The 21,057-nt window shown below is 40.7% G+C and overlaps 1 protein-coding gene across 2 annotated transcripts in view; it reads left to right on the top strand.

The window, feature by feature from the left end:
• ST8SIA6 (ST8 alpha-N-acetyl-neuraminide alpha-2,8-sialyltransferase 6) overlaps nucleotides 1-21,057 on the top strand; it is a 43,734-nt gene that overhangs the window by 11,383 nt on the left and 11,294 nt on the right. Inside the window, exons 1-4 of one of the 2 annotated variants that reach the window (XM_037384905.1) lie at nucleotides 499-699; nucleotides 4,787-4,873; nucleotides 17,849-17,993; nucleotides 20,265-20,377. In XM_037384905.1, the coding sequence (XP_037240802.1) occupies nucleotides 17,925-17,993; nucleotides 20,265-20,377 (182 nt within the window). In that variant the 5' untranslated portion in view covers nucleotides 499-699; nucleotides 4,787-4,873; nucleotides 17,849-17,924. Of the gene's footprint in view, nucleotides 1-498; nucleotides 700-4,786; nucleotides 4,874-17,848; nucleotides 17,994-20,264; nucleotides 20,378-21,057 lie in introns of those variants that run through there. The other variant, XM_037384904.1, reaches the window with a different exon arrangement.

Below are 21,057 nucleotides of genomic sequence, written 5' to 3' on the forward strand. Positions count from 1 at the left end.
AATTGGAATCCCCACCCCCACCTCCATTTGTGAAGAAAAGATAAATAGAATGTGAAACAAAAGCCCTGCTAAAAATAATTATGTGCCTTCCCCCTTTCAAAGGACTGGAAAAGTAAATTTTTTCCTGAACACAAAACCAACATTAAATCATGATTTTAACAGTTCTTCTATCTTTTCTGCCCCTTCTCACTTTCTCATTGTGTTTTAAGGTCTTTCAGCTGCTTTTAAGTCGCTGTATTCCCAGCGTTCTGTCTTTATTCTTAATTCTTTTTTTTTTCTTCTCTATAACCTACTCCCACCAATATTCCACTGCATCAGCAACACTACCATTGAAGTATTTATTCTTCTGAAGGGTGGTAGACCACTATGTTGCTGATGTGCTGCTAGTGTTAGCTGAAACAGGGACTGGCAAAAAGAGGTCAGAGAATAAAGTTGACTGAAAAATTTAATAATTAACACAAGAGGAGGTCAACCAGTCACTGTATTGCTTCCAAAATCCAGTTTAGCAATATAAATGCTGTTATTTATCCTGTGTGTTATGAGGTTGTACTGGCTGCAGCAATGCCGACATGCTCTTCATATCTAGAATGTTTTGGAGCTGAGATTGTAGGAGAAACTTCAGGAGGTGTGATACCGTTATTCTGTGGCTAAAAAGAAAGGAGCTGCACCATTTAATGAGGCAGAAGATGAATTGGACAGGTAGGAAGAGAAACTGATGCTTGGAACAAAGGAGCAAGGGATTGCTTTGTGGTATGAATATTGCAACTCATTGTCCTTCACTGAGAGGAGCTGCAGCAATCTTTGCTGCTTTTTCAAGGTGTGACCCACAGGTATACAAATGCTTTATATTGCAGTTCTAGAGTTTCAGGGACATTCTGGACACTCTTGCCTCTTAAATTGGCAGAAAGGGGGAAAAAATACTATTGTAAAGCTTGTCAAATGATTTGATAGTAAAAAAATGCTATGTAAGTGGGAAGTTATTGTTATAGCAGGTATGTGCTGGTGCTGATAAAGAGCCTGAAATGCTGAGTTTTGCTGGCAGTTTTCCATTTTTATTCTAGAGCAAGCCTTGTGCACACTCTCCTGAGGGCTTTAAAAACTGATAGTTGTTTTTGTAGTATTTAAGTGTCCGAAGGCAAAAGGGATCTTCCTTTTCTCTTGCATTTCCTGCCACTTTTTCTTTATATTTGTTTCTTTTTTGAGCATAAGCTGTCAAGTAGGAATATCTTTTTTCATTCCTGCTGCTCATTTTTTCTTCTAATTCTAATAGCTTTTTTAAAGTAGATGTTTAGTTTTAGCAAGTAACCAGTGGGCCCGCATCTGTGTCTCCGTTGTGACATTTTACCTATTGCCTCCCTAGTATCTCAACACTTCTGTCCTTGCTGTTGTCCTTTAGATATCTGCCAAAAATTAGAAGATACTTATACTTTGTCAGTGTCTCAACTGTGCATAATAATTCCACCTTAGCTACTGCAGTTAATGTAGAAGGTCACAGAGTACCTGACAAGTACTACAGGCAAAAAAACCCCCCTTTCAGGTGTTATTTGTCAGCAAGGCTTATATAGTATAAATGAGTTTCCTACAATAGCAAGTTATTATAATGGTTGTGGTGCAGGTGGCAGACAAAAACAGAATGAAGCATGTTTCATTCACTATTCTCAGCACTGTAATTATTTTCTTTTCCACGTATTTTAATAGTTCAATTTACCTGAGCTTTTTTTAATCTTAATAATAAACCCCTTTTAGCATTAGTGAATATGTGCTGTAAACTCCTGGGTGCCAGTGGAAATCTATGTATTGTCCCAGCTCTTTAAAATGGAACGGAGGAGAAGAGGATTGTCTGGTTGCAGCAGGCCATGAAATGATACCCTGATGGCCTTCTGGACTGATTCCATTGGAGGAAAGAGTCCATAAGGCTCCTTTAAAGCAGTAAATGCTAATATAGGCTTTTTGAGAGGAAAACAAAGCTTTCTGGGCTGTAAACCCAGCTGCAGCAAATCCCCCAACTTCTCTTTGGGTCTTAAAAAAAAAAAAAAAAGTATGGGAATATTGTCTGTATTCGAGTAGAGTTTGGTTCCTGGAAGCCTTGCATCGCTGTGAGCAGATGTGGTGGCTGCCTTGCAGCACTGCCACTGTTGGGAAGCTCGTGTCCCCCAGCACATGCTGCTGGGATGTCTGCTGCTTGTGGTGCTCTGCTCAGAGCTGAGTTCTGATAGTCCATAGTGTCTTTGTAAGGCACAAGAGGAGTAAAAGTGGGTGCATAGGGTGACCAGAGGTGGTGGTCTGCCTTGTAAAGACCTGTAAGTGCAGCTTTTCTGGGTGAGCTTGTAAGCTTAGACACCTCCAAGCAGGAGTGATTCTATCCAGTAGACAGCAGTGGAAAGGCAGCAATGTTCTTGCATTGTATTGGTGTTTTTTCCCTAGGTGCAGCTTCTGTTACGTGTATAAGAAGGTCCTTACATTTTTCTGACAGTGAGTGATGGTGTTTCTCATGAGGCCTCAGAACTAGCATTATGGATGATGCTTTGATTTGTCTCCTTACCAGATGTCTCCCTTTAATTTGCTAATAACTTGTCAGTCTGTGCAATTTCTTTCTGAGCTGATGGTGATTTTTCTTTTAATTTCTGACTCTGATCTTCATCTTACCAATGTCTTTAGGCTAGAATTTGTTTTTCCTCTCTTTTTTTTTTGGCTCCTGGATAATGATAGCCTAAGTAAGTCTTCTTGCCATGTTATCCTATTAATTTTTGGAATTTTCCTGTAAGTTCCAGCATCTACAAGTTATTTATTGTTCAGCCTTAAGGAATAAAACTAGATGAGTGATTCAGCATCAGCATAGGCTATTTTAAACTTGTGCTTCTATGCCATCCTCCCCCCCTACACACTCCCTGTCCTGCCCTGTGCTGGTACTGACACTTGTGTGACCCCACGGTGAGCCAATTTAGGTAGCAGCTTCATGAAGAAAGTAGTTCCATTTGCTCTGGCTGCAGTTCTAAGGCTGCTATTATACTATACCAGCAGGCAGCTGCCAAAACAGGAAGGTCTTGTTCCCAGTTTCTCCACTGCCATCACCCCTTGCTTATACTGGCTGTGGTGTTCAATGGAATTTTTCCTGATCTGGTCTAACACACTAAAGAAGGAGAAAATGTATATGCATATTTTTTTCCTTCTGGGTTATTTTTTTTGCTATGACAGTAAATTAAAGAGGCCTATGAAGGCATTTAACAAGTGCAAAAGCTGGCAAAAACAAAACAGAGGTGGAGTCAAGTAAGTACCAGCAGTGGTACAAGGGAGAGAACAGATTCAGAGTTGGACTGGAAGGAGGAAGAATGTACTGCACCAGGTCAGGTCAGCTACAGCTGCAAGGAAACTAGTTTCACTCTTCTCCCACCTCTGCCCATTCATTCCTGCTCTCTTGAGTTGTGTAAGGACTCAGTAAAACCAGTTTAGTCGCAATCATCTAGTTCCTTTAAGTGTTTGCTCAGTCTGGAGAATGCAAATCAAGCATACATGCTGTCACCAGTGCAAACTTGAGCCAAAGACCAGTTCTAATGCAGTATTCCTCTTAAAAGTTTTAAATTTTTTTTCTACGTGGAAATGGGAAAAGTTTTTACTCGGTTGCAGTACTTTTATGAAGCAAACAATGGGATCTGTTTTTTCAAATGTTTACCATATAGCTGTGTTGTTGAACACAAAGAAGGAAGCTTTTGGGTTGTTGACCTCTGCTGCTGTAAACCAGCACAGCCTTTTTTATATTCCTTCTTCTCAATTCTCATGCGGCATTTAAAAACAGGTGATGTTTCTTTCCATCCCAACTCTTGTAAAACTGTTCAAAATACCCACTTTTAAGTTCCAGCTTACGTAAACTCATGATCATTTGGGTTTGGGCCAAGGTTAAGCCATTTTTGCTAAAATAATACAAGGTAGATCTTTTCTGAAGACGTGAGTCCCACAGAATTTGCAGTCATGGCATCCATATAATCTCTTCTTCCCATTCATCAAGTGCTCCTTATTAGTCAGTTATTGTTTTTAAAAAACCTATGTTAGGTTACCCAGCACAAATGGAAGAACTGTTAACATTGAACCTATAAGGGAGGAAATGTCTCTATTCTTTTGACTTACATGTTCTGAATATGGACAAATTTAAATCTTTTGAAAGGGTTTAAATGGAGCAGAAAGCTCTTTGGTTATATGTACCAATGTAACCAAAGTGCTGGTTGACATAAACCAACAGATTTTTATATTTAAGAGATAATTTGAAGGAAAACTTACATTTGTAAATATTGGTCTATGGTCTTAGATGATCGAATTGAGCTTTGAGAACTATAAGGTAAATGAAAGAAAAGGCATAAGAAGTGTAATGTCTCATCTTGGCTTGCAAGAGCCACATTTCAAAACATTTTTGAAGTTTAAAACACTGAGTGCAAGAAAGAGGGGTTTTTTGTATTATTTTGGACTTTTGCACTTGAAATTATTTCTAATAACATCAAGATACTTATGGTCAAATATTAAAGCTTGAGCCAGTGTACTTTTGAAAGTTTCTGGAAATAAAAGTTCATTAGGACGTCAGTATTAAGAAGAGATGTTTAATAGGACATGCTAATTAAATGAGGATAGTACTGTTACAAATTACAAAACTAAAATAGGTCATGGAGTTCTAAAAGCAATCTATTATATATGCACCATGCACATTATTATTAATACATGCATCATTTGAATGTTTTAGAGACTGTTTCTGAATATGCATACATATATATATTCTAGTGTTTGATGTTGCCTTTTTTAGATATTCGGAAGATTATTATCTTCATATAGTCACAAAACTGCAGAACTGCACCTGGATAAGGAGACCAGAAGAATCTACAAAATTCAGGTAACTTTCATTGTTTCATTTAGCAAAACTGTTTACCCTAGATTTGTATAACAAGCCATAAGTTTAAATTTCAGTTTTGAAAAGATAATTTTGTATGCTTTTAGAGTGCATTCATAGCTATACATTTCTATTAATTCTTTGATGCTGGGGTTCTTATGGTTTGAATTGAACTGTGCAAACTGAGTAGGATAAGAGAACTACACAAATGAAGTGATTTCACCTATCTTCACTATAATGAATTGTTAACTAACTTAAGTAAAATGAATTAAAATATTCCTGACACAAAACCTACTGTATTAATCAGTGATGTGATTTTGTTCATGTGAACTGGCACTCTGGTAAAAGCCTGTGTAATGAAGCAGTGTATTTCTCACCCCAAGACTATTGCTTCCATTACAGAAGTGCTCAAGGCACTCATTAGGTTTGACACTCATGTCATGGCCTCTGAGCATGTAAGCACATGATGACATCTGTCCTTGTTCAGGATGGTACGTAAGTACATACTCCGTAGGGACAGTGATCCCTGAAAAGCTTCCACTCTCATTTGGAAATGCATCATGCTGGTTTTAGAGAATAGCTTCACTGTGCCAACCCTGTTTTCTCCAGGGGAAATACTCTCTTGAAGTACATGGATCATAATTAAATATTCTGTCATGATCATTAAAAATAAATAAATTGACCTACCTTCCAAGTCACTGGAGTTAATTGGCATTGAAAACTTAATATCCACATGCTCAGCATGATACGCCTGGAAGAAGTAGTTTTTGGGGATGGGTAAAGCTTCTTGTGCAACATAAATTGCAGGGTTCGCTGTGTATTGTAGTTAAGATGGTGTTTCCCAAAGCTGAGGTAGGAGAATACGTAGAGTTAAGGTTTAAGAAACTTTCCGTTAACTCAGGCAGGCTTTAGCTGCACACAGAGTATCAGAGCATGATAAGGAGCTGTAGAAGCAGCCCATTCTATTTCAGAACAGGCAGGTGTCTTGTACAGAGTTGAGAAAAGGTGAAGCTGCTCTCTTCTGCTCTTCACCATGCTTTTTGTTTTCCATTCTTTTTTTTAACTTCTCCTACTTCCGAATGTACCAGACACCACTTACCAGGAATTTGCCACTTCTGCTGCTGAGCTAGGTATGAGTCAGTAGCAGAGTAACCCCTCCTTGTTCCAGCTTCACTTCCTCATTTATTGTTTCTGCAATCTGTCTTCCATTGGGCCAACTTCTACATTTTCTAGGCCTATGGGAATCAAACATGACACTCTCTATCTAAACTGTCATATGAGACTGTTGGACTTTTAAGTACAGGATGGTTACTGTTCCTTTTGCTGTCCTTGCCTTCCAGCAAGGAATGTGGGTCATAAGTAGGCAAGGTGGGTTATACAATAAATTATCAGACTGGAAATATTCAAAAGTGAAAAATTTGGAGTGCACTGAGCCAGCTAGAAAGTGTGGACTGTATGTACATTGAGGTGAGCTTGCTAGCTTTAACTTAGCTCAAATACCAGTGAAACAAATCTTTTGAAACCCATGGTTCGGCACAGGCTGGGCAAACTCTTGTTACTTAATCAACATGCAAAGGCTGTGCTGTTACGGTTTCATTACTTTTTAACATTCAAACTAGCTAGAATATTAGCTAGTTGATATGTACTTAACCCATTGTGCAATTATGATGAAAGTACTTTATATTCCTCTGTCCCCATGAAAGTTGATCTGTTTTGTTATCATCCAAAATTTCCATTGATAATGACCAAGGACTGATACTTTGGTTTAGGACACTACAGATGATTATTTTACAAAAGTTGTGTGCTTTTGTGTAAGTCTTTTTCCATTCTCTCAAACTCCTCTCTTGTTTTTTGGAAATAGGTTATTAAAATTTTACAGCTGTCCTTGCTCCCAGACCACACTGAAGACTTTCAAGGCTCTTAGCAGTTGGTCAATAGAGGCTTTAAAAAAAGAGAAAAACAAATAAGGTATAAAATTTACAGAATAAATCTGTGTACACTCCTTGCTTACAGCACTCCCAAACTTGTTTATCAGAATTAAGCTCAAAAGCCTGGAACTAGCTTTGTAAGGACACTCTAGCCGAGAAATGATGCATTGACAGAGCACTATGGGGAGCACAGCTTCTAGAAATGTAGTGAAATAAATGAATAAATAATCCCTTGGCAGTACATCTCTTCCTTTTTCTAACTTTGCCTAGTGCCAATAATGCATAATAATTGTGTAATACAAATATTATTCAGTTCTAAAAATCTCATTAAGTAGGTAGATAAACACACCCATTTTGCAGAAGAGGAAATTAATCTCAGAGGGGCTGTGCAGCAGGAATTGGGAAATACAGCTAGCCACTTTCAGGAGGAGAGCTTGAAGCTGCCTGTGTCGTATTATTCACCTGCCAGTGCCACCAGAAGTCTGCCTGCTGACTAGACTGCAGAGAAGCTGCTTGAGTTCTTTCCCTGTTTGCCCATCTGTTAAATGGAGTGAACACTTACATGCTTCTCAGGTGTGATGTCAATTGTATGACATCTCTCTATTATCCTGAAGTTCTGAAGAACAGGCATGCATATTTATAAGGGATTTAATGCCGTGTGCTTCAGGGCATAAACTGACCTCTAATTAATAAGGTTCAAAAGCAGCTTCCTGTGGGGTAGTGCATTTTTCAGAGAAGCTTTCTTGTATTTTCCTTTGCAGTTTTTGCTGTGGGTTCCATCATACTGGTGGTAGAGTGAAGGAATATGTGATCTGAGTCAGTAACTCTTATGTTCCTAGAAGACAGCACTGTGTGCCAGCAAATACACATCAGTTCTCTTTGTAAGCCACACTCCCAGCAGATCCAGGCCAAATAAAAGAATATGAATAGAAGTGCAATGCAGGAAAGAAATACTTGTCTTTGTATTTGGCAAAATAGTTACAGCAGACAGCCATGCATGGCAGAAACCACAGTGGGTTTGCCAACCCAATGTACAAAAAGCAGAATGCAGGACCCTGTTTGCCATGAAGCTGTGCAAACAGTTTTATTTGTTGTCAGAGAGCTGCCCTGTTCCAAACTGCTTTCTCTAAAGCTGCTCTGCTGTGCAGGCTCACATGCACTTGGCTAGATTGCTGTCTGGCAGTGGTCAGTGGTTCTTGACAGCTATGTCCTCCATGTCTTGACAGCTAGGTGCTCTAGACTCTTCACCAGCTTCGTTGCCCTTCTCTGGACACGCTCCAGCACCTCTACGTCCCTCTTGTAGTGAAGGGCCCAAAACTGAACACGGTGTTTGAGGTGCAGCCTCACCAGGGCTGAGTACAGGGGGACGATCACTTCCCCAGCCCTGCTGGCCTCACTGTTCCTGATACAAGCCAGGATGCTACTGGCCACTTTGGCCACCTGGGCACACCGATGGCTCATTTTCAGCCAGCTGTCAATCTGCACCCCCAGGGCCTTTCCTACCAGGCAGCTTTCCAGCTGCTCTTCCCCAAGCCTGTTGCGCTGCCTGGGGTTGTTGTGCCCCCAGTGCAGGACCCGGCCTGCCCAGACCCCCCTGCAGAGCCTCCTGCCCTCAGGCAGATCAACGCTCCCCCAGCTTGGTGTCCTCTGCAAACTGGCTGAGGGGGCACTCGATCCCCTCGTCCAGATCATTGATAAAGAGATTAAACAGGACTGGCCCCAGTACTGAGCCCTGGGGAACACCACCGGCCACCACCCAGATGTAACTCCATTTACTATCACTCTTTGGGCTCAGCCATCCAGCCAGATTTTAACCCAGAGAAAAGCACACCCGTTCAAGCCCTGAGCAGCCAGTTTCTCCAGGAGAATGCTGTGGGAGATAGTGCCAAAGGCTTTACTGAGGTCCAGGCAGACAACATCCACAGCCTCCCCCTCACCCACTAGGTGGGTCACCTGTCGTGAAAGATCAGGTTCATCAAGCAGGACCTGCTTGTCATGAACCCACACTGGCTGGGCCTGATCCCCCTGTTGTCCTGCCTGTGCCACATGATGGTGCTCAGGCTGATCTGCTCCATAACCTTCCCCTGCACCGAGGTCAGGCTGCCAGGCCTGTAGTTCCCTGGGTCCTCCTTCCTGCCCTTCTTGTAGCTGGGCATCACACTGGCCTCCAGTCTTCTGGGACCTCTCTAATTTGCCAGAACTGTTGATAAATGATGGAGAGTGGCTTGGCGAGCTCCTCTGCCAACTCCTTCGGTACCCTTGGGTGGATCCCACCCAGCCCCATAGACTTGTGCATGTTTAAGTGGAGCAGTGCATTACTAACCCTTTGCTCTTGGACTGTGAAGACTTCATTCTGCTCCCCTGACTTGTCTTCCAGTTCAGGAGGCTGAGTACCTGGACGGTAACTGGTCTTACTATTAAAGACTGAGGCAAAGAAAGCATTAAGTATCTCAGCCTTTTCCTCATCCTGAGCAGCAGTGTTCCCCACTGCATCCAATAAAGGTTTACCCACATGTTTCTCAAAATCAAGAAAAATCACGAGGCAAGTACAAGCCACAATGTTCTTTTTAGTATCTCCCATTATCCACAGTCAATTTTCTCTGGTTGATTTTTGTCCAACCTGTGTCGGGGAAGCAGTCTCCTGGCCTTTCAGTTATTTCTACCTGTAATGCTGACATCAGCAGTATCAGATTTAGGCTGCCCTCAGAGGAGCAAGTGCAAGCACTGGGTTCATTGCCCTTGAAATCTAGTTAAGATTTATCATGCCCCACAGTAGTCTATGTCAGCCATTGCTAGAGGTTGTATCTAACTTACAATAGAAGCTAGCAAAGGTGATGTACATACAACAGAAGTGGTGAAAATGGCATCCTACTAACAGTGATTTAAGGAAGTCATTCCAATGTTTCCTACTACTGACATACAAAGAACTATTTAAGTGTTTTTTATTCAGACCTTTCTTTTATGAGATTCAGCTGTGCTTCTCTTGTTCTTTTTTTTATTTTGCTTGTTCTTTATGGCTCTACAGTCATCTAGCATCTCCACACTACCCCTTTGTTTCTAAGCCCACCTGTATTCTTCCTTCCTTTTCAGATTTACATCAGCTTTAAATTGTTTTAGAGAAAGCAAGTCCTCAGGTTTCTTGATTATAAGAGAGGATTGGTAGAAGCTTGGAAAGGGAAGAGAAATAATCCTGCAGCTGTCTGGAAGCGTTATTCTTAAAGCTCCAGCAAAAAGCCACGCTGGGTAGCTTCCTCTGCGATGGCTCTTCTAGCTGCAGTCAGTAGAGTCTCAGGTTCCCTAGGTAACCTGAATATTAATTATTATATTAGTATTCTTCAAAGGTTTTCCACTTAAAAGAAATGTTTCATTAGTGCAACAAATTACAGAGCCCAATTGGGTGCAAGCTGTAATTGTTCTTTACACCTCCACATCTCTTTGCTTTACAGACTTTTAAGCTTGATTTATTCTCATTTGGGCTATACACCCATGGTGGGAAATAATCTGCAGGTTTTGGTGGAAGCTAACAAGTAGCTAAAACAGCCCTCAAAATGTCTGGGGGGGAGGGGAGGGAGGATATGGAGAAAGCCTAAGCAGATGCTGTGTTTCAGAGAAACCTCTGGGCATTGTGTTTTCTGGGCCATCTCGCTTAGCTTGGAGCCTGGCAGAGCAATGCAACAGTTTTTCAGGAGTGGTATCACACTGGCATAGCCCTGTGTGAACTGTGGGTAATGGGCTGCTCCCCATGGAAATACCATTCCTGACAAAGCTTATTTGCATTTGGTAATGAAGGGAGAAGGAAATTCCTATGTGTAAAATACACTTCTAAACCCCCTGATGTTACACTGCAGTTCAGCTGGCACACTGCTCCACCCCACAGAAATATTTTTAACTTTTTTTTAAAAGAAAACATTGCTACTTTAAAAAAAGAACCCTAGGTCTTGAAAAGAATAGTTAAAAGATCAAACCATTTTCCCAGTCCTGTAATTTCCCCTCCTGCTTTTTATTCCACTCGACCTCTATTACCCTTTTCCCACTTTAATGTCTTTTCTGAAAAGTGTGTGTTAAACATTCCTGCAGATTATAAAATTCCACTCCTTCTTGAAGAGATTAATTTGTAGTGTGCTACACTCTTAACATATATAAGAGTATTGCTTAATACATCTGTGTACTGTGATGAATCACAGCTGAAACAAATATAATACCCTGCAAGGTCAATTTATGCTTGCATAAGCTCACACCACCACATAATCAATAGCTTTCCTAACACTAAACAGATCAATAATTCCACTGTATTCTCCGAAATCTTCCATTCCAGTATATAAGAAAATACACAGAGCTCAGAGATTACAGTGTGATTTAAGAGTACATTCGCTGCATAGGTTTAATAGATCATATGTAAAATCAGGAGTATATATTTGGAGACATATTTCTATTTCAGAAGAGGAAAAAGGCTGGGTGGAGAGATAGTAATTAGTGACAGTTTGGAGAAATGGTTGAATCTTTTAATTGCTCTACAGACTATATACTTTCCTAAAGGTTGGAGGATTCCTATAAGGAGAACCTAATTTTGGATCAGGCTGAGTTAATTATGTCTTCACAGTGGACTCTTTAAATAATCTTTCACTTGAAAATGTTAATACGTTTTTTACATATTCAGCTTTGATTTCAGATTCAACCCTGTTGGCTTTCATTGTCTTAATCATTTATGTTACTTCATTTATAGGCGGTTCAAGGGTTGTCAGTGTAGCATTCCCCTTCAACATGTTCTGTTGCAGATACCGGATTTAACCACTCTTTTCTAAAATACTGGAATATGTCATAATATGCCTCACTGCACTTTGCTGCTATTGACCTGGATTGACAAGAGCCTGGAGAAACCCATATCATTGTCTAAAGCACCCAGTGCAGTACAGTAAGATAATTGCTTGCTCATTATAAAATATTACAGCAATGGACGTAGATAAAAGGTAGTCTTGCACTGTTTGTAGTTGTACCCTTGAAATTTGCTGTTATATAGTGGGCTTTTTTGTGGGTTCTTCTCTGTACCATCACGACAGTCTCTTCAATGTGAAACCTCAAAGTCTTTGTTGTCTTCACACGTGCAGTACAATAGCTCACATGAACTAATGATTACAAATACCTAAGCTAGGTGAACCATTAAAGCAAGCTATTAGGCAAGCATACACTTTTTCTGGTTATTAGTAATCCAGACTTTTGTCACTTGGAATACTTTGCCCTTTATTCAATTTATTCCAATTATATTGCAAACTGCTGTGAAATATACTTAGCATCAGGCTTGCAGGAGTTACAGCTTTAAATATTTGCTAGTCTTACTTTGTGTTTGGTTATGTCGTTTATGTGGTGGTTATGTGTGTTGGCTAACTGAAGATCCACAAAAGGGTACGTCTGTGTAAGCACTGCTGGTGTAGCTAACGTGCAAGTGCTTTATAACAGGACTGATACAATACTCTTTGCGCAAACAAACATTTGCTTGTAGAGATGTTTGTAGAAGGTGACTTAGAATCAAATGGACTTCAGTCATTTCTGAAAGATGTTTGGCCAAATACATATGAAAAGATCTCCAGTTGTTGATATTCTGCACCTTGCCTACACAGTCTGTTTCAGTGTGCTTCCTAATACTGAACTTAAGCTTTCTTTAGTGCAAATTAAGATGATTTTCCTCACCCTCCCTACCGTGGCCTTAAAACAGTTGAGTATCTACTATTTAGAAAAATGTTTTGCATATTTTGGTACTTCTGCAGTGTCAATCCCCATCCACTTTCCCCTCCTCTGACCTTAATTTAGTCCAATATATAATGACAGTGAAATATTCCACACTGTCCTCAGCTATGAAGAATGCCCTCTGGCCCCAGGTCTACAGGCACTGGCATCACACTGAACTGTAGCCTAACCAAAAGAAATACTATTAAGTTCACACAGTTTTGTCAGATTATGCAGGCTTCTGTCCCCCTGAGGATCACGGTTATAACTGTGCAGGCCCAGTTGTCCAGCTCTAGGCTGGAGCAGACAATTCCAGTGGTATACGCCCTTTCCTGTGTCCCAAAGTACAAGGATGTGTAAAGTTTTGGTGCAGAAGCAAGTGCCTTTTCACACCAGATACGTACCTGAATAAGATATTTTTTGAACATATAGAACAAAATTACTTTTAGCTAAGCATTTCTGATGGAAGAATGTGTTCTGAATAAAAACCATCCTACTTACTGCAGGAGAATGAATCAGAGGTCCTCTTGGTACTGGTTTCAGTAGTTTGCAGCAGTGGGGAGTTTTTAAACTCAGTGGAAGCTCTTAGGACAAATTTCACCCCTATTATAGATTCTTCCCATTCCATTTAGGATAAGGGCAGTGCTGGCTTTTGGACCAGCTGAGAAACTCTGCTAGCCCTTGACTAACCATTGACTGCTTTAGCCCTCATGGCTGGTTCAGATTGAGTTGTTGAAAGGAAGATGTTGAGACTTTTGCAGTCTCTTCAGGATGTGTGCACACCATGTCTTGTCAGCAGGCATGTGCAGCCTGTATGCAAGCGCTGAACCAGCTAAAATGCATGTATTCATATTAGTGCAGAACCAAGCTGAGCTAATTAATTTTGCTACTTGGAGGGATACAAATAGTTCAGGCTGAGCTTCTTGGCTACAGAGCTACCACAGGATCTGCAAAGAAACTACATCAGCATATTTAGATACTGTAGATGCTTAACTGACTAGCACTACACAGAGTGAACTATCAATGTGAAGTGTTTCTGTTAATGCAGAGGGCTTTGGAAACGTGTACAATCAAGGCAGCAGTCCTCTATTACTGCCCACAGTTAAGTGTGGACTAGCTGCATAGCAATTGCAAAGCAATGTTATTCCTTTGGCTTGTCACAATACTTTGATAACTTGCTTCAGAAGCCAGGATTTTCTTAAATTCCCAGCAGCCGCAAACCTGAAGAAATTATCTGGATGCCTGCCATGTGGGCTCATAATTCCATCCCACTTGACCTCAATACAAAAATGGGTCCGGTGTCCTTGGTCCACAAAGGATGAAATTCGTTGAAAGCCTGTGGTGAACAACAAAATACATTCTCCAGTGCAACAATGACTCTGTGTTGTCTACTATGAACAAAACTTCACAGAGAAATGCAGCATACCACTCCTGTTAGGTTATTGATTAAGAATATCATGACTGTATTTATTCAGTTTTATGAGGTATGTATTACTAGTCCAAATGGTGTCTTTTTCCAGGTACTGGTTTTGTTCCTCACTTGTTACAAGTGAAATTTTCCAAATAATGCATCAACTGCCTTTCTACTTATCTTGGCGTAAGAAATATCTGTGGTTGATAGTAAGCCTCAGGATTTAAAAGTAGCTCTTAGGTTTCACTCCACTTCCAGCTGTGTGCAGGAGAAGTGTTGGAGAGAAGGTTTCCTCCAAATAAGAAACTGGCAGTACCAACCTGTACTCCAGAGAAGATACTTTACACACCTAGAGCCTTACAAAACTTGGGTACTTTGACTGCAGCTTGCTTCACTCCAAACTTATAATATTGTGACTGGATCATAAAACCACTTTGTTCTAAGGCAGCCCCCAAGTCTAGCAGCTCTGCTAACAAGTGGAACTTAAACCTTCTTACTGTGGGCTACATCCATGTTCTTACACATATCTGAGGTGGATGCTCAGCCCGTATAGCAACATCCCATCTTCCAAAAGCTGCCTCCATATCTCAGTGTCTTCTGCTGGTCAGAACAGACAATGTGGATCACTTTCTACCCTTCCAAAGAAAATGCAGTTTGGATTTAAGGTGGTACTGTTTGATGCTGTTAAGATTCTGACCCTTGTCTCTTATCCCACTATCTGGTTAGGAACTTCTTTATATGTTGGGTTTTAACAATTTGTCTCCCCAGATGGCATGATACAGAAGTTAAAATGTCTTGACTTTGCAACACCTTACATATAGCACTTGTTAAAAGAATTGGCTTATATGATACATATCTTAATCTTATGAAACACATACTCTTTAGTGTGTCATTACCTCATGACATCAATACTATAATGATGATTGCAGTAATAGATTGCTTGAAATGCCCAGACTCTACCACTTCCTCGTTGTTTGCTGTCAGTTGTAGAGGTACCATGTGTCACAGCTTGTGCAAAATCCTGTATGAACAGATCACTAAATATATTGCCAGTAGGTATTGCTGTCTGCAGTTACATGCATTCTGGCTTGAACTCTGTACATGGATGCTTGGGCACATTTTGATCTAAGTAAGAGGTTTCTGTCGTTGCCTCCAAATTTTTAGCATATATGCTCTTAGGTAACCTAAGTATATATGTCATTAATCAGTATGTATTTTCTTGTTCTTACTGCATTTCTGAACTAGCCTGGCTCTGTTGTACTTCCTCAGTGAATCCATAATATTAATTTAAACTATTATTTTCTTACTAATTCTGATATCTGTTTTTCTTCCAGACTGTTGCTGCTTTTATTGAAGCACTCGTTCTTGTGGAATGAGTAATAAAAAGCAAAACCACGTCATCTGTATTAGTGAATGTTATCTATCATCAGTTTGCTTTTTCAGGTTCTGGTAGCCATCACACAAAGAACAGCTGTTTTACTAAAGCTGGGCAAGGATATTCTGGCATTATGCCTTCTGTGAACGTCTTGTACTTGACATAGATAATATTTAGTGAACGATGGCAGCTCCCTAAGGGTGGGATCCCAACCCAGCAGAGAAGGGACTGGCAGCCGGGCCCATCCCACCTCCTGCCAGGAGTGGGGCAGCCCTAGCCCTGGGTATGGGCACCTCCCTGGGGACAGGATGGGCACAGCTGGAGACTAGCTCTGCTGCAGTGTTGCTGGGTCAGAGGCTGACAGCTCTGGGGCACTGAAATGGGGTCCTGGGCCATGGGCAGGGTGCGAGGGCCCTGAAGGTCTGGGCAGGGGTAGTGAGACTTCATGGTTGTTCTCAGGGCCCAACAGTAATATCTGAATCCTCTTGTTAGCACACGTGTTAAGGTTAGAAAGATGTGGTTATAGGAAAAAGTGTACAAGAAAGAAAAGCAAGTGAACTCTAGTCGAGTGGTTCCGTAACATCCAGTGTTTCCAGAATTATTGACTTAATTTGACTCTCCTGCCTCATTCCTCCATTTCTATTTTTCCATATTTTTAAAATAGGACTCTATATGCCCAGAGCAATTGTTTTCACCATGTGTGCACCTTCTGTGCTTTGGTTCCATCCCCACCCTTGTACCTAGTGGTTTTCATAGACCACAGACCTCCCCTGCCCCTTAAGGCTTCGAGCAAGGCAGTGGGAATGATTGTGTTTGGGGAGTGGAGCTGAATATGGCTTGTGGGAATCTGGACCCTACTGTTTCCTTCCTCAGGAGTTAACATTTCCTACTAACTCTCCTAGTATGATTATTTCAGATCTGTGCCATCCCAGCACTCGGTGTTCCTCACACATCTGGAAACTTTGTCTTTGAGGACTTTTAGAGCTCAGTATTCAGAATGGGTTAATATATAGCAGTAAGCCATCTGCCAATTGAAATGATACTCTTTCCTTTGGTATTGTATGTATGAATTAAACCAATCTTCCCAACCTTGTTGCCCCCCATTTTGACCATTATTTCAAGAGAAGTGAGCTTGGGGGTTATCCCAGATCTGTTCATTCTCTTCCTTGTCTTTCAGGAAACATAAACCTTGGGTTCTTCCATGTGCTAGACTATGCCTCTTCTCCATCAGAAACAAAATTATACTATTATTAGAATATTTGCTCTATTTAATTGTTGATAAAGTTGAATGAAGCAACTTCTCTTACCTGTGTCTTACTCTATTACAGTCAGCTTACTTTCAACCAGAATTTGGCCTGTATTGTTCAACTAGTTCCAATGGTTTGGTTTACTTTATTCACTGGAAAAGTATGAAATAAAAGTTTTCTATTCCTTTGGCTATAACTGTAATATATATATTATTATTTTTTCTTCACATTTAACCTTCAGCATTAGGACAGGAATTATTATCTTTTCCCTGCTGTGTTATCTTCTTCAAAATTCCAAGCAATTCTGTTATCAGTGAACTTTCTTCTCTAAATGGTTAATAATTCTCTTAGTATCTCACCTAATGAAATAGCTATGTCCTAACGATTGATGGATAATATCCTGGCCATGAATATTTCAGCCTTACAGTCTGAAAATCAGATCCAGTGGCAGCAGAGAGAACATTGTTCCCTAAAGCAAAATGAATTACAATGTTTCAGGTCTGATTTCAAAGGTCTGACGGGGCTTTTCATTGCATTTCACTGTTAATAGTAGGATGTTTGCACATGTAGTATTTTTATAAGTTTGGAGGTAATGGGAATTGTAAGATGGGTGATAGACTTCACTCCTACATAAGGTCGTCTATTTAAGAACTCTTGCACTCTCGTCTATTTAAGAACTTCTGCTAGGTGTTTTGCGGAGCAGGTGGGCTGTATGTCTCTACCACAAAGATATCTGTCTATTTGCAAGTTGTGATGTAATTCATTTAACATCTGTGATGATGTGCACAGGAAAAATGTACTGAGCAGTTGCAGAAATGAATTTTTAATTAATTGGCTTGCAACTATCCAGCTGTTCACTAAGTACTATAGCCAGTACTTCCCATCACCATTCCTTTCATCTCCTTGGTTCTGTCTTCAGCCTCCTAGTTTCTTATAATTACTCATTCTATGTTGGTTGAAATCACATCGTTAATTCTTTGGGGATTGAAGTTTCTCAGTGTTTCTATAATAATCTTAGCAGTTAATAGTAAGGAGAAGACTGATTACAACTTTTTCTGGATGGGAAAGGGAGACCAAGAGAGAAAATCAGGATAAGAGAAGTTCTTGGTCTGATAGTTTTTGAGCATTTGCTGTGAAAGCAGACTTGCAAAGCAAGTCAGGAGAAATGACATTACAGAGGGTTCATATAGCCTTGTGTTGCTTAGTTAGAACTGGTTTTCACTGATCTGGTTCTCTACAATCACTTTCCTACTTATATGCCTGTCTTTGAGCAGGTTTTGTTTGGGTTTTTTGCAGGTCAGAATTAGCTTCCTGCTGTGATGCAGTTCACAATTTTATTGCTTCTCAAAACAACAGCCCACTGGGAAGTAACATGAGTTATGAAGTGGACAGTAAAAAGACCATCCTCATTACAGAGGACATTTTTAAGATGCTGCCTGTGGTAAGAACTGTATCTTTACCTGTTATTATAATTGCAGTATCATATGTATTTCGGGTTAGTAATAGAGTTGCTTTGTTTGATACCTCTGGAAGAGACCCTTCACCTCCTGTATGCACTTCTTCATTCACCTTGTAAGACCTTTGTTTTTAGCCTTCCCCTGCAGTGATGGAGGCATGGACAGGGTATCAGAAATCAGGTTGTAGGTAGATTTGGTACAGAATACGTGTTGCAGCCTGGCTTGGCAGGCTGAGAATGTTTGCCTTCTTTTCTCATTCCCCTTTTCAAAGGCATTTCAGTCTGGAACAACATTTCATATTCCTCATACTCCTATGCCATTTCCAGTGCAGGCTTGGGCATATAATTTATGAAAGTTATTTTGGTGGTAAACCTGACACAGAATGGAATGGAATGAGGATAGGATAGGATAGAACAGAATAGCCTAGACTAGACTATTGCAGTGGGAAGGGACCTACAGCGATCATCTAAGTCCAACTGCCTGACCAATTCAGGGCTGACAAAGTTAAAGTATGTTATTAAGGGATTGTCCAAACGCCTCTTAAACACTGACAGGCTTGGGGCATCTACTGCCTCTCTAGAAGCTTGTTCCCATGTTTGACCCCCCTCTCAGTAAAGAAATGCTTCCTAATGTCCAGTCTAAACTTCCCCTGGTGCAGCTTTGAACCATTCCCATGCATCCTATCACTGGACACCAGGGACAAGAGATCAGCACCTCCCTCTCCCCTCCTCAGGAAGCTGTAGAGAGCAATGAGGTTGCCTCTCAGCCTCCTTTTCTTCAAACTAGGCAAGCCCAAAGTCCTCAGCTGCTCCTCATAGGACATTCCTTCCAGCCCTTTCACCAGCTTTGTTGCCCACTGGAGAGGTGCCAGAAACACAAGCTGAGCAAAGAAATCAGATTTTGTAGCCCAGGACTTAAAATAGTTCTGGAGAACAGACAGAGAGGGGTGCAGAGATGTACAGAGATTTCTCAAAAGTAAGAGCACATGGGGGCCCTCTTACCCATCTCTGGCATTCTTGATTTGTGATATATGAGCTACCATGAGTCTACTCCTTTCTAATGCTGCTGTGAATCACTAAAAACATCATTGCAACAGAGGTTACAGTGGTTCCAAATTTAAACTGAATGAATGGAAAAAGTAGTATGTTTTATGTGCATATATTCTTCCTAAGCTAGCAAGGCTTGTCTGGCCTTTGTGTTCTCCTACTGTCTTTTCAGAACTGAACAAAATATTTGAACATGTTGGTTTGTAATATATTACCAGGCAATGTGATACATGATACTTTTTCCACACTTTTTGTCTTGTTCATAATGGTGTCCCTTCCTACTTCTCTTTGGGCAAGCTGATAAGAGGAGGAGGAGGAAGGATAAACCTTAGTGTAAGCAAGTTTTAACTCAATTTTACAAGTGGGTTCAGTTTCTGCAGTCAATGTAGCTCAGCTGTTGGCCTTTCTGTTGAATGTCAGTGCTCCCACAGCAGGAGAGGCTGAACGAGATGTATGAGATGGTTCTGAGACCCTGGGATAACAGCCAACTATATTAATGTCAACTGAAATAGCCAACAATTTACATTAATTTGCTAGGTTGTGATCTGTGCTGGTTCACAAGTGGATGCGCTCAGCTCCCATTCAGCTTCCCTACTGCAAGACAGCAGCCTCTAACAAGAAGAGAAGTGGGGAGGGCAAACAGCCAGAAACAGTAACCTCTTCAGTTAGCTGTCACGTTAACCATGAGTTAAGGCAGGGTACATGATTATCCTTTGCAGCATCTTCAGGTTCCCCTAAATTTGTTATTTTGCATCAAATGTAATTGTGTGATGACAAAGTAATGAGCATTTACAAAGTTACCTTCTATTAGCTGACAAAGTCAATGACTGTTTGACAGCCCCCAGTCAGTTACAGTGCCAAGGAAAATGGGTAAATTTAAATTATCTTCAGAACAAGTTAGTTCCTTTGTTTGTCAAGGATTCAGTCCACTAGATAATTTTTGTGCTAAGTGTATTTAAAGGGTATTCATTCAGTTTTAACAATCCAGTGTTATTACCTCAAAGTACTGACAACAGAAGTAGCAGTTCCCAGTTTGTTGGTGCCTTTTTTTGCTCTTGGCTGTCCAGGCCTGGCAACCCTCTCTGCTAAATGGTGAATGCCTTCACTGGGATTTACTGGATTAAACCTGCAAGGGCAAATGACTAAAGAGCCGAAGAAACAATAAAAAGATGTATAAGGCATTGGCTGTGTCTTTTTGTTTGTTTGCAGTCCTCTCCTCTTTCGGTCTATCCCTTCAAGACCTGTGCCGTGGTTGGAAATGGAGGCATTCTGAAAAATTCCAGCTGCGGAGCTGAAATAGATCGTTCTGACTTTGTGTTTAGGTAAGAGCGGCTTCATCTTACTGAAGTGTGTCAAATGTTTTCTAAAAACTTGGCAGGCTTGAAAGCATGCCAACACCAGTTTGTAGCAGTGAGGAAGGATCTTGGCAATTCTTTATTTCTGCCTCTCTAAGGATACTCATTTTGCTTTGCAGAATTCAGAATGCTTCTTCCTAAGTAAAGAGGGGACTATGTGGATATATGTATGATCTATGATTGCAAAGATACCTTGCCAGTGATGTGAAATGTGATTATCTGGGAACCTGAAATTTCTGTTCATTAAGCATCCTTTAGGAGAGGGAACTTGTTTTCTTTATTTTGTTAATCAGAAGACAATAAAGAAAACCCTGAAACTGAAGTAAGAAAGACTGGTATGAAATGTCACGTTTACCTTTACCTCTGGTTTAACGGAGGATTTACTTAGCCCTAGGTTGGCTCACTAATGCAGTTATTTAACTACCCCGGTATTTGTCTCACCTTATGTTAGCTATCTAAACAATTAGGCAACTAATTTAAATAGGTTTTTTTCAGCTCCCTGTGTAGATTGTGGAGAAAACTAGGCATGCTCAGAGCATAATTTGGCCCACTGTCTCAGTACATGACTCACACTTCGTAGTCCCTGCAAGGGAACAGAGTAACAGAGTGAAGGTTCTCTCAGTGATGTCCAATGACAGAATCTGCTG

This window comes from Falco rusticolus, chromosome 4 (assembly GCF_015220075.1).
Source record: "Falco rusticolus isolate bFalRus1 chromosome 4, bFalRus1.pri, whole genome shotgun sequence".
NCBI lineage: Eukaryota > Metazoa > Chordata > Aves > Falconiformes > Falconidae > Falco > Falco rusticolus.